Here is a 14,186-nt window from a genome sequence, read left to right as displayed (position 1 = left end):
GTGTTGCAAAGGTGCAATTGGCTAGAATTTGAAAAAATAGAGCTGGACAATTAAACATTAATTTCCTGTGCATGCTAAATGCTTGCTTTTAGCCAGATCCTGGGGTATCATTACTTGACTGCCTAGAGAGTGGAGACATCTGCAATAAAAGTGATGATCTTTTCTAATCATGTGGACTGGATGATTAAACATTTTGTGAAATTACCTTAAATCATTCAGAATGGACCAGAAGGTCTACACATGCAAAAATGTAAGTGAAATTTGATCTCTCCCTTAAATTCGCTATAAAGTTCAACCGCTGAGCTGTGGCGTTAACTTGTATTCTAACAAGATTAAAATATATTTGTCCTGGAGATTAGCATACTTTAATCCTTTTTTGCTTTTTCTTAACTGGCAGTGTGCTTTGATCTGTGTTGCGTGGCAAGAGCCTGGCTTTGGCTTGGCCATCCGAGTGCCAAGTGTGAAATTGGCCTGATGTCATCCCCATTCTTCACCCTCAACATCTTTCACTGCCTTAATTATATTTCCGCCACAAAGCCCCAGCTCTTCATTGCATATTCAAGTTTGACTAGGAAGCATTCAAAAACTATTGATAAATGACTCAGTTGGAATGGAGACAAGATAGGTCTTTCTGTGATGTGCAGACAACAGAGATCAACACTGTTCTGATATGTATTTTCTTTTCTTGAGTACTTGCCCTTAGGAACCCAGTCATTCAGGCTATGGAAAGACTTTTTTTAGGGAGAAGACCATATGCTTTTTCTCTGAAGTTAAAGGTGCACATGGTAATCTTATCCTCATTAAAATGTTTAACTCCTAAAGACATGAATTGTCATTTTGCAATGTACAGTTGATTTCAGAAGTTTACATACACCTTAGCCAAAGACATTTAAACTCAGTTTTTAGTAGAAAAGATTCCCCGTCTTAGGTCAGTTAGGATCACTACTTTATTTTAGAATGTAAAATGTCAGAATAATATAGAGAGTGATTAATTTCAGATTTTATTTCTTTACTTTAAATTGTTTAACTTGAGTCAAACATTTTGGCTAATCTTCCACTAGCTTCTCACAATAAGTTGCTGGAATTTTGACCCATTCCTCCAGATAGAACTGGTGTAACTGAGTCAGGTTTGTAGGCCTCCTTGCTCGCACATGCTTTTTCAGTTCTGCCAACCAATTTTCTATTGAATTGAGGTCAGGGCTTTGTGATGGCCACTCCAATACCTTGACTTGGTTGTCCTTAAGCCATTTTCCACAACTTTGGAGATATGCTTTGTGTCATTGTCAGATTGGAAGACCCATTTGCGACAGAGCTTTAACTTCCTGGCTGATGTCTTGAGATATTGCTTAAATGCAGTATATCCACATTTTCCTTCCTCATGATGCCATCTATTTTGTGAAGTGTACCAGTCCCTCCGGCTGCAAAGCACACCACAACATGATCCTGCCAGCCCGTGCTTTACGGTTGGGATGATGTTCTTTGACTTGCAAGCCTCACACTTTTTCCTCCAAACATAATGATGGTCATCCTCCATCCTGTAGTGTAGCTTTTTTATGGCTGTTTTGGAGCAGTGGCTTCTTCCTTGTTGAGCAGCCTATCAGGTTATGTCGATATAGAACTAATTTTACTGTGGATATAGATACTTGTCTACCTGTTTCCTCCAGCATCTTCACAAGGTCCTCTTGCTGTTTTTCTGGGATTGATTGGAATTTTTCACACAAAACCATGTTAATCTCTAGGAGAATGCTGCATCTTCCTGAGCGGTATGATGGCAGCGTGGTCCCATGGTGTTTGCGTACTTTGTATAGATGAACGCGGTACCTTCAACACCTCCAATTGACTTCAATTAGCCTATCAGAAGCTAATTGCCTAAAGGCTTGACTTCATTATCTGGAATTTTCCAAGCTGCTTAAAGGCACAGTTATCTTGGTGTATGTAAACTTCTGACCCACTGGAATTGTGATATTGTTTCACTTCTAATTGACTATATGTCTGTAAACATCTGTTGGAAAAATTACTTGTCATGCACAAAGTAGATGTCCTAAATGATTTTCCAAAAATAGTTTGCAAATAGGAAATCTGTGGAGTGGTTAAAATTTTGTTTTAATGACTTCAACCTAAGTGTATGTAAACTTCTTCAGCTGTAGCCTATAGCTTACCCTTGTGCTAAATTGTATTATCCTAGGAAAATTATGGCCTACATAGTTAACATTTCATGAGAATTTCCAGCTTTACTGAGGGACCTTCGGTTTTATCTGTGGAGTGGTTAAAAAATAAGTTTTAATGACTTCAACCTATGTGTATGTAAATGTCTGACTTCAACTGTAGGAAATCATGACCACTCAAGTTAAAATGAAGTCTCCAGTCATATCAGTAATCTTATAAAAGCTGTTTTATTCTACATGGAGAGGGTCCGCACATGGGGGCTGCCAAGTTAGAATTACATGACTAGCCAAAAACAACTTGCTTAATCTCTGTAACAGTCCTGTTATTTGACACTTTCACTCATTGATTAAAGTAATCATGGATCACTGTGAATACTTAATTTCAGCAGTGGCAGATGAAACAGAAAATTATGATTTCACTTAAGCATGTTTTTTTTAATTTAAAATTAAACATGATGCTGCATCAAAGCCATTAGGTGTCAGTGTAAATCCAAATTGACATGAAGACAAAAGTTACTGAGTGCACAGGAATCCCAGGAAATCAGCAGTTACAGAAATAATCCAACAAGGCTGTCTGGCATCAACAATCATGCCACGGTTGAAATTAGAGATCACATTTTTTACCCATTCTGATGGTTGATGTGAAAATTAACTGAAGCTCCTGACTCAAATCTACATGATTTTATGTTTTGCACTGCTGCCACACGATTGGCTGATTAGATAACTGCATGAATAAGTAGGTGTTTTGGTGTTCCTAATAAAGTGCTCATTGGGTGTTTCTTATGTAAGGGGATCTGGGATGGCAAAAAAGACTGACTTTTTAGAGCAGCCCAGAATTTGATTGTATGACTCTTTGGACAAAACAGCCTAAAGAATGAGTTGAAGTTTTTTGGGGGGATTCCCCTTTTCAGCATCCCAGAGACAGAGTTAATGTACATGTTAGGAATATCTTCAGATTGTTTCAGATCAAAGGAGGTTTCAGAATTTTCTCGTCATGTTTGAAGTGAAAATTCCAAGCAATTCACGAGATGACTTAAAGTACGTGTTGAATACGGAGGTGCTGGAAATGTTGTGGGCGAAATGAAACGAGCCACCTGCAGCTGTGACGGGAGGCTTTGACCTTCAACGGGGTCTCCCGGCCACAGACTTTATTCGGGAGCCTCGCTGCGCGTCAGATCTGCAACTGCCTTTTTCTTCCCAGTGAAGCTCTCGTCAAGTCAGTGACCGTTGGGCGTTACTTCCACATACAAGCTTGGCAAGAATAGAAATGTAGATGAGACTCTCTGGCATTGTGGAACTGGTCAATGCTGGGAATGGTTCTCGGAGATGGCTATCCTTTTGTGTTGGGCCTATTCAGTAATGCGACTTTTCTTGAAATGTTTTCATGGCGTCAGGTAACTGAAGTAAAGTTTCTGGTCAGGTAGGCTACGGGCATAGAGCAGACATCCGAAAACGGCGTCTATAATAGATTACACCCACTGTATACACCGTTCAACGTCTTAAGTCTTTGTCAAAATATGTTCATGTAATTGTGCGTATTTGCACACAATTATGAATATAATCACATTTAGAAACATACACTGGCCGTTTCATTTGGAAATAACTCTCTAAAGTGGCTCTTTCAGTGGTGGCCATCAAAGTATGATTGTCCTTAAATTTTAGGAGTGATTTATATTTTGCATTTTGACTAACTCTGGCTTTTAGACAAAATATCTTTCTTCATTTTTGTTCCAACCAAATCCCAAGAGACGCCAAATAAACCTTGGGACCTGACCAGATGGTTAGCATATCCCATAATGATCTATAATAATCAAAATATATGTCTCAGGTGGGTAGTTTTTTTTCTACCGAGTTCACTGAAGACATCCTTAATTTTTTTTTTTTACCTGTTTCGGCTGTCAATGTTCTCTAGTTTTAAAGTCCAATGCAAAACGGGGTACAATTATACGACACTCTTAAGAATATGCCGTTTTATTTTGTTTGGCTGAGCTTTGTTTACATCGGTAAAAACTTTTTCAATGGTTTATTTTGGTGTTGTAGGCCTACTAATGATATCTCAACGGGTCTGTCAATACACAGTGATGTTATACCTAAATTAATTTGTTGGTGCTTTCCACTGTTATAAAGGTTCTTAAAGTTTCGTTTTAATTGACACAACTGACTGGGGTATCACGGCCGCTTCTTTTGGCTTCAAAATCCAACATCATTGTCGCTGCAACGCCTGTTTGGTGTATCAGTCATATGCCCCGCCTACTTTCAGCACCGAATTTGAATCTTAACTTTTAACTGAATTCAATAACAAATCATACAATCATTTGATGTCATGTGCTACTTGCCACTTCCCACCAAACGTGTGGAAGCATCATTTATCAACTCTGCAAAGTGGTATAATAAATGTGTATTTTTATGCGTTTAATTTCTCAGTTGAAATGACCCAAATAAATGCTGTATACATCTGTTTAACACTAAGGAGTGTAACTTCAAAATAAATGAATAAAATAGCCGCTTAATTGGTTTATGCATACAGTAAGCTATATTGTACATTGTTTATTATAGTGTTAAAATATGAGTGTAGGCTACATTTATTTCTTACACTTTCGACTTATGCTCGCTGTTATGCTATTTCTTATTGGTGTTTTACAGATTTTCTCATGGTTAAGTAAAACTTCATAACTTTTATTTACAAAAGGTAATTGCAGGATATTGTAGTAGTGCAAAGGCAAATTGTTTTCTACACTGTTTTCTTTTCTTTAAAAAAAAAGAAAAATCAAATTATACTCAAATAATAACCTGTTTACCTAAATTTTGAGACTGGAATTATTGCTAAATAAAAATGTGTATCTCATACTGAAGCTACAAACGAGGGAGAAAAGCCATTGCTCCACATTAAAACGAAATGTAAAAAACTTTGCCAGATATCCTTTTGAAAAAAGAAGAGGACACTTTTATTGTACATTCCCATCTAAATTCAGCAGACAACAGATTAAGTCAAGTACTTGCATTTAGAAGTGTTTTGTTGTCTTTCGCAGTTTTGCTGACAACAAATGCATTCAGATGTCTGATCTATTTCCTGAATAGGACATCCATGATGGAAACTGTTTTCACAAACCATAGATCTTTAAATACAATATACTGAATTCTTTTTAACATGATATAATGATATGTAATGTTGTCTTTTTAAATACCGTGTCTCTGTAACATATTCAAGTCAAGAAAGTAAAACATTCATCCGGAGTAATAAAATTATACATGAAAACAAACAACCATTAAGATAAGATAAGATAAAACATTTTGCCATTTATTTTAAATCACAGTTGCCTGAATGCAGCAGAAAAATCTTTGGACTTCAGCATGGATATACACGGTCACATGTGGCTCAACGTCAAGTGTCAATCAAAGCGTATATTTCCTCACAGACTATCTGAAGTTTCAGTCAGTGTAAAGCAGTGATGCTAGTTGAAAAAGTTTTACATCACCCTACACAAAATATATATACATAATATAATATTGCAGAATCATATCTCATAAAGTTTTTCTCCGTTTAATGCTGGTATTTTGTACACTGGCCCTTTTTAGGATTATTGCATTGTAGATATCCTCGCCTTCACGTTAATCACTGTCTGATTGGTCGTCCTTAGATGCTGTGGCATGATTGTACAGTCCCTGTGCCATCAGGTGTAATGCAAGTGAGTTTTTATTCCCCGTAGCTTTTTTAATCTTTGCTCTTTTGTTCTGGAACCAGATTTTGATTTGAGATTCGTTAAGGCCGAGCTCCTGTGCCAAAGCTTGCCTCCTTTGCTCCGTCAGGTAACGGTTATTCTGGAATTCAGTCTTGAGTCTCTGGAGTTGCTCCGCTGTAAAGGCTGTTCTTGGACGCTTGTCTTCCTTGGTTGGATTTTTCTTCTTTGGTTTGCGGGATCTTGGTCCTACATGTCAGAATACAATGAGAGGGATCACGCTTCGCTCAAGCCATAAATCGAACACATTCATTTTTATTACAATTAGCAGATCGTTAATAAGAATAATAAGAATAATAAACAAGGGGGGTTAATAAAATATACGAACAAACTGGAGCAAGGTTTCTGTTAGATCGAATGTTTAAAGGAGTTAGTTTTGGCTATGGAAGAATAGTGTAGTGGTGTTGGTGGGGGTGGGGGTGACTGCCAGCAAGGGAGGGGTGAAAAGGCTTTCTCCTCTCTGTTACCATAGGAACTACATTTATAAGATACACATTTCAATAAACATGTTATAACTGTTGCACCTGTCGTTTATCGCCAGTGGTTCACCTGAATGTACCCCCTCCCTTTTTTGTTGTTGTTGCTTTGTTATTTTGATAGTACCCAAATATACCCAAGGTTCCGCGTGGCCTGAATGCTGACAATGGATTGATCTCTAGCCTATGAGACGAGCCCTTGCTCGCGCCCTATTTTTATTTTTTTTTCTTCAGTTTTACATAAAATCTATAGGTTATTCTCTCGTTTTAAACCACTTTATGGTATGATATTAATCGTCGCATTTCATTCAAAATCGAAAAATCTATTTAAGCTACCATTACACACAATAACAATCGGATTATATACCTTTAAGTAGCCTATGTGTGACCTGTCCAAGTATCGACCCCATTTACCAAATTATGCATATATTTAATTGTCTAAAAGTTTGACCTAACTGTGTTTACAAAGTGCATATTAAAATAGGCTAAATTTTATGCGCCAGATTTTTTTATTTATTTTTTATATATAGGCCTATAATGATCAGAGAAGTTTAAATGTGATAACTTGAGTTGCTACTTTTTCAGAGGGCCATTTTGTGCGCCATTTAAAATTCGTTCGAAATTGTTCATCCGAAGACTATTTTTTTTTCTTATGAAAATTGTCTAAAATTGTCCTAGTTCTCTCTTATGATGGCCAGTGTGTGGATAGCATATTTATTTCAAAAGATACTTTTGAAAGGATATGATTTAGCATTTAGCTTCCATGCTGCGGACAACTCCATTGTCAAAAATATGCTAATTAAATATCAACAAAGACATCGAAGTAACAATGGCGCAAAACTATTCGTTACGTTTGCTTGAAAATAAAGGCAAAAATTGTATAAACCTGAAGTCTAATGTTCGATAAAATGGAGAACTGATCAAACTAAAAGAAATGTCAAGTCGAATGTTACCGGGGTCAAATTGCATAATATGAAACATTGATTTTTCTCTTAGGATTTTCTAGCCTTAAATGACCCTGACTAAATAGTAGGCCTACCACGCCTGGAGAATAATAATAATAATAATAATAGTAGTAGTAACAGTGCTAATTATTCTACACGTTTACAACACTACAAATGTCCTGTCGTTAAATGTTCAATGAATATTGGATTTCAAAATATATAGGCCTATAAAAAAATAATAATAATTGAATTCTTTCTTCTTTTTTCCCCTTTTTCTTTTTAATAAGACTAATTTAGCCTCATAATAAAACTCCTTGATTCTTGGCGGGCCGTTTTACATTCATAACATTATCTCTGTTTCCGTGTCCCCTTTTAATCGACGACATTTTTATAGAAGTTTAGTGTTTTATTAATTGCGCACTTTCATATCAAAATGCCTGCTTACATTTAACATTTATAACAGGTGATATATGAGTTCTTGAATAGCTTATATCTATGGAAAGAAAATATATTCTTACCTGATGAAGGCCTGTCGGAATATCTTGTGCAGTATACCCAAGCCGGCCAAAGCATTGGCTTTTTCGACGGCAAAGCGTTACTTTGCGAGCAATCCGAATCTGAACTTAACGATTGATCTCCAGTCTCTGCACGGTTTTTCAGAGGTGCGTCCACAGTAATATCAGTTTTCTTAGACGCGCTTACTTGGTTAGTGCTCGAGGTTCCTTCCTCTGACACTGGGGCTCCTACCTGCCCTGATCCGGGAGCCGATGGACATCGATTTTCTCTTTCAACTATATTAATTTCATCACGTCTGGTTCCTTCTTTCCTGAGACCAAAGTCTGGTCTTAAAATGTTGTCGATGTAAAAGTTGGTTATTCTGTGCGGGAGTACGTTTCCAGGAGCCTGCAACAGGGGTAGAAAAGCCCTATTAGACTCATCGCCCGAATCCTGATGCTCCACATTTCTGTTGCTATGATCATTTTCTTCCATAGTGAAACTCTCCAAATGTTCTTTTTAACCCCTTTCTCTCGCGCGCACACTTGTATGTTCGAGTTCCAGCTTTTGTAGTATATTTCCCTTTTTAATTTATTGCAAAGAGTAACAAACTGGAAAGAATGGACAAATCCTTTTTCTGATTCTTTTGTTGATTAAATACGACGAACCCGACTTAAAAAAAGAAAAAACATAGTTTTAGAAATTAATTCCACAATGTGCCCCTTGCATTTGTCTGTACATCTGCTTTTTTGTTTAGAACATACGGGCAAATATGCACCTATGCAATAGACCTGCTCTAGTAAATAAGGAAGCGCAAACTGGCTCTGGAATACTTTCACTACGGATTTTTGTTCTTATTTTTAATACGAGTCCCCCGGGTGACGTCGCAGTCCGGTATCCTAGACACGTGCCTTTGGCCAATAAATGGAGCGAAATTTGATCACATGACCCAGTGACTCAAGTAAATGACAGCACCCAACCTCGCCTAATTCTCAATGCTTAAAGCTATGGTACTCTTTAGCGTAGGTGTTCAGCATCACTATGTTTTAGCCGTTTTCACATTTTTAACCCTGCAAAGAGCAACTAATTTATTTGACAGACTTATTTGATTATTTGCCTTTGTCACATTTAGAGAGTTTTGTTATTTCATTTAAGAAGTGAAAGTATAGCGTTTATAAATCACATTGGGGGAGGGGGAGGTTAATTTATTTTACAAGCAATTCGGTCGTGGATCACATTTAGTCCAATTTCGTATTGTCGCATCCTCCTTATTCTATAGTATTGTTTTCTTGGCTTTTTTATTTATTTAATTTAATTATTATTATTTATTTTTTTCAGGGAAAAGCTCCATAAGCAGACTGCGTAATGTGTTTTGCATACGAAAATAACTAATTGCGCACCTCTTCACTAACACCGCTGAAAACAACTACTTTGACATTAAAGTAACCACATTTTCTGTTTGCCATGCCAGCTCGTCACAGATTTTGAGTATGATAGCCTATTAAATGTCCCCCGTTATCAATATACAAGAAAACCGCCATCAATTGAAATATTAGAACTTGAATGCTTGTATGGTGTATTCATTCATATCCAAAATATTTAATTGAATCAGTTGCTTTATTCCTTAAATTGTGGAAGATTACAGCTCTCAAAAAGCCATCATGAATCAACGAAGAGCAATTCACTCCAGTAGTCTTAAAGAGAAGTAGCCTATAGGCTAGATGTCGAGTCAGGCTGCGGCGCTTTAAAGAAACCAGCGAAGCGAACTACCAGTGGTCCTTGGAGCGTACAAGGTGTCCTGGAGTGCCAAAATAAAACAAACGACTACTTTAGAAGTGAGATCATTGAATAGTTCCAGTACAGGTTTAGGCTTGGTGCAAATTAGCTGGGCTAACTGAAAGGGAATGCATTGGTATTGTGGTATTTAGCTACATAGCAAAGAGTTAATATGAAGTTGAAGTCAGATGTTTACAAACGCCTTAGCCAAATACATTTAAACTCCTGACATTTAATCGTAGAAAAAATCCCTGTCTTGGGTCAGTTTGGATCACTACTTTATTTTAAGAATGTGAAATGCAGAATAATAGTAGAGAAAATTATTTCTTTCAGCTTTTATTTCTTTCATCATTTTTCCAGTGGGTCAGAAGTTTACATACACTTTGTTATTATTTGGTAGCATTGCTTTGAATGGTTTAACGTTTGGGTCAAACGTTTTGGGTAGCCTTCCACAAGCTTCTCGCAATAAGTTTGCTGGAATTTTGGCCCTCCTTGCACATGCTTTTTCAGTTCTGCCCACCAATTTCCTATTGGATTGAGGTCAGAGCATTATGATGGCCACTCCAATACCTTGACTTTGCTGTCCTTAAGCCATTTTGCCTCAACTTTGGAGGTATGTGTGGGGTCATTATCCATTTTGGAAGACCCATTTGCTACCAAACTTTAACTTGGCTGATGTCTTGAGACATGCTTCAATATATGATGCCAAATATTTTGTGAAGTGCACAAGTCCCTCCTGCAGCAAATAACCCCCACAACATGATGCTGCCACCCCCATGCTTCACGGTTGGTGTTCTTCTGCTTGCAAGCCTCACCCTTTTTCCTCCAAACATAACAATGGTCATTATGGCCAAACAATTAAATTTGTTTCATCAGACCAGAGGGCATTTCACCAAAATGTAAGATCTTTGTCCCCATGTGCACTTGCAAACTGTAGTCTGGTATTTTCATGGCGGTTTTGGAGCAGTGGCTTCTTCCTTGTTGATACAGGACTCGTTTTGCTGTGGATATAGATACTTGTCTACCTGTTTCCTCCAGCATCTTCACAAGGTAGTTTGCTGTTATTCTGAGGTTGATTTGCACTTTTTGCACCAAACTACATTCATCTCTAGGAGATAGAAAGCATCTCCTTCCTGAGCGGTATTATGGCTGTGTGGTTCCATGGTGTTTATACTTACATACTGTTGTTTGTACAGATGAATGTGGTACCTTCAGGCATTTGGAAATTGCTCCCATGGCTGAACCAGACATCTGGAGGTCCACAATGTTTTTTTCTGAAGTCTTTGCTGATTTCTTTTGATTTTACCATGATGTCAAGCAAAGAGGCACTGAGTTTGATGGTAGGCCTTGACATACATCCACAGGTACACCTCCAATTCAGTGCACCTCATATCAGAATATATGCAAATTGTCTAAAGGCTTTACATAATTTTCTGGAATTTTCCAAGCTGCTTAAAGCACAGTTAACTTAGTGTATGTAAACCTCTGACCCACTGGAATTGTGATATAGTCAATTGAAAGTGAAACAGTCTGTCTGTAAACAATTGTTGGAAAAGTTACTGGTGTCATGCACAAAGTTGATGTCCTAAAAGACTTGAAAAATAATATGAAATTTGTGGAGTGGTTACAATTTTAGTTTTAATGACTTCAACCTAAGTGTATGTAAACTTCTTTGCTGTAGTCTATAGCTTACTCTCCTGCTAACTTTTATCGTCCTAGGAAAATGATGGCCTATATATTTAACATTTCGTGATCATTTCCAGCTTTACTGAGGGACTTTCGGTTTTATTTAAGGACCGTACGTTTAGATCAACTTTATGTCTGCATATACACTGTCGTTGTTTAATGTACATAGACAAATACAATTTTAAAGGAGAAAAACAGTTCTTGTGATAACGGATATATTTACAAAAACCTGCAAAGCGCACTTCTCAATGGATGCTCCGGATTATCGATACAATACTTGTACTATATTAGAATATATTGTGCATCAGCAGAACTTCATAACTTGCCATGACGTCTGAATGTTTGGTGTTCGATCACAGTGAGCATTAGCCGTGGGGACACCCTTGGCAACAGAAGAGCCGTGGTTGGAGGGCATAAAGCTGACTTCTGTAATGCTTTATAGATGCTTAACACACACACAAAAGTGTTTAAGAAGACCTTTATTTTTTATGTACTTTGTGTAGCTGAGGGTGTTGTTGTGTGGGTCGCTTGATCAAACACAAATTAGTGTTGCATTTCTTTAGCTTAAGCCAGCCTAAGGATGGTAAAATGCCTTTAGTTAGCGTAATGGTACGTATTTGATCATGTAAATTTAACTTTGAAATGTTTTAACTTCCGCACAGTTTAAGCATCTAGTAAATATATATGCAATGCCTCTAATTACATGTCTGTTTAAGATAAACGGTGTATGTTTTTCTTATTATTATTATTTTACTGGGCATTTACTCTTTAGGTGAAGACTAGTACAACGTCTGCCAAATAAATGTTTGGAAAAAAATATTTAACTAAATTATATCTTTGTTGCGTTAAATTATATCTTTTTTTCTTTCTTTTTTTTTTTTTTTTTTTTTGGATTGAAGTTTATACTTAACCTTGATTTTAGTATTAGTTTTATTTGTTAAAAAATAACGCTGAAAAAAGTAAATGTTCTGATTTTAACATATTGTAAAGTGATTATTCCTTTAATACAATAATGTTATAAGTGACAAACTAAATTAGCACTTTTTGCAGTCAAGCACCTTACCACAGTGTGTATCCAATTACATATTAGATTATAAAAGTCACATATCTGCTTCTGTTGTTTTGTTCTGACATTTTTGTTTTTTTCGAAATACTTTAACATTTGGCAACATTTTACTTGCATAAATGACGGCAGTTATCAGTAAAATTTTAAATGTATTAAAAAGTTTTGCCCAGTGTGTTATCTATTAATATTGCTGTCGTTGCATATATGCTCATTAAAATATATTCTAACACGTTTCTCTATACTGTGTTTTAACATGATGATAATATAGGCGTTTTAATGATATAGCCTGTAACAAAACATGCAAGATATATTTTAAGTAATTAAAAGAGCAAGCTAAGAATTGATAAAATGATACTCAGAATGTTTCAAAAGAAAAAAGTCCACATATGACATTTCTCACTTTCCCAGTCATAACAAAGACTATCAGAGAAACTTAAAACTCTTAAAAACTGTCATATAGCAGGTCAGGGTAATTGGATACACTTGTTTTTTTAATCAAAGAGAAATTCTTGAGGATTAACACTCTAGAAACACGTTGGCTTCCTTGTGCTGTTGTTATACAATCCGTTAAAAATCACCTAATCAACAAAATAGAAGAATGAGAAGAAAAAAAAACAAGCTGAGTAGACTATTTAACGCAACGCCACTAGTTTAGGATATGCAAACCATTTGGGTTCCCTTGACCTTTGCCATTCCATAAATCTTTATCACATATAAATAGATAAGGTATGTCGCATGTATTCAATAACCTACTTAAACTAAAGTAGTTACATAATAGTCAAGGGCTTATATTCAAATAAACAAATATGTTCTAGAAATGTACATTTAGAATTAAGAGAGAAATTCGCTTTTTTTATTTAGTGTCCACTGTTTGTGCGTTTTTTAACTTTTAGGCAAGTTTATTTTCTGTTTTTCTCTCACACACAAAAGGTCGCGCGCAGAAGCAAAGTGGGATTTGTGAATGTGCGCAAGGGCTTTTGCCAGCTCACAGATCATAGAGCTCAGATCAGCACAGATGTGACCCAGTCAATGGATGTGATATCGGGCCTAGAACAATGCTGGGGTCACACGGGATCTCCCAGCTTCCTGTTGCCCTTTGAAAACAAACCGAAGAAATGGAGAAAAAAAAAAAAAAACCTTGAGGGACTCAGAGGATGAGGATAAAGGTTACTGACCATTTCCTATTTCAGACCTACTGTGATACAAAGCCTACTCCTCATATTCATATCAAAATCAGGTTGTCAAGCTCCGTTTGTTTCAATGATTGTTATATCTGTTCATGCTATGGAAATCATGCAAAGTAACAAAAGAGCAAAGCCAAGTACTCGTGCGGTAAAGACCCCCAAAATCCCCATTTCCAAGCAAGAAACAGCCCATCAAATTACATATATATATATATAATTTTGAACATATATATATATATATTCAAAAAATATATATAAATGGAACGGGAATGTTGTGGCTAAACAAAATCCAAAATAAATCAAAACTGTTATATTTTAGCATCTTCAAAGTATTCACCCTTTGCCTAGAATTTGCACACTTGTACTTTTGACATTTTCTCAACCAACTTATTGAGGTACCCTGGGATGCTTTTTAAACAGTATTGAATGAGTTCCCATCTATGTTGTGATTTATTGGCTGTTTTTCTTTGTTATTTGGTCCAAGTCATCAATTTCAAAAATACGTTTTTAATTAGTTTTGTAATTAAATAAATTAATATGGTGGAACAATTATATTTTTGTCTACGAAACTAATTTCAAACATTTAAGCATATGCCTTCAGATCTTAAAGATTTATAAGATCATGAGAAACATTTCAGTCAAGTGTTTCAAAACTTT

At 36.3% G+C, this 14,186-nt stretch overlaps 2 protein-coding genes across 2 annotated transcripts; both read right to left on the bottom strand.

The window, feature by feature from the left end:
• Positions 1–5,089: 5,089 nt before the first annotated feature.
• Positions 5,090–8,630, bottom strand: LOC127648877 (homeobox protein engrailed-2b). The gene is made up of 2 exons (XM_052133689.1): positions 7,841–8,630; positions 5,090–6,091 (listed from the first exon to the last, which is right to left on the bottom strand). The coding sequence occupies exons 1-2, from the start codon at positions 8,310–8,312 to the stop codon at positions 5,775–5,777; spliced, it is 789 nt and encodes a 262-aa protein (XP_051989649.1). The 5' UTR covers positions 8,313–8,630; the 3' UTR covers positions 5,090–5,774.
• On the bottom strand, positions 5,775–8,312 carry LOC127649707 (homeobox protein engrailed-2b). The gene is made up of 2 exons (XM_052134941.1): positions 7,841–8,312; positions 5,775–6,091 (listed from the first exon to the last, which is right to left on the bottom strand). The coding sequence occupies exons 1-2, from the start codon at positions 8,310–8,312 to the stop codon at positions 5,775–5,777; spliced, it is 789 nt and encodes a 262-aa protein (XP_051990901.1).
• Positions 8,631–14,186: the final 5,556 nt, after the last annotated feature.

This window comes from Xyrauchen texanus, chromosome 9 (genome assembly GCF_025860055.1).
Source record: "Xyrauchen texanus isolate HMW12.3.18 chromosome 9, RBS_HiC_50CHRs, whole genome shotgun sequence".
NCBI classification, from domain to species: Eukaryota; Metazoa; Chordata; class Actinopteri; order Cypriniformes; family Catostomidae; genus Xyrauchen; species Xyrauchen texanus.
Note: the sequence above shows the minus strand (reverse complement) of the source record. Positions and strands in the feature narration are given on the sequence as shown.

Excerpts from the sequence above, each read along its gene's own strand:
- LOC127648877 (XM_052133689.1), bottom strand. The coding sequence starts at position 8,312 with ATGGAAGAAAATGATCATAGCAACAGAAATGTGGAGCATCAGGATTCG. Across the intron at positions 6,092-7,840 it reads TTCCGACAGGCCTTCATCAG|GACCAAGATCCCGCAAACCA; the intron begins GTAAGAATATAT and ends TCTGACATGTAG.
- LOC127649707 (XM_052134941.1), bottom strand. The coding sequence starts at position 8,312 with ATGGAAGAAAATGATCATAGCAACAGAAATGTGGAGCATCAGGATTCG. Across the intron at positions 6,092-7,840 it reads TTCCGACAGGCCTTCATCAG|GACCAAGATCCCGCAAACCA; the intron begins GTAAGAATATAT and ends TCTGACATGTAG.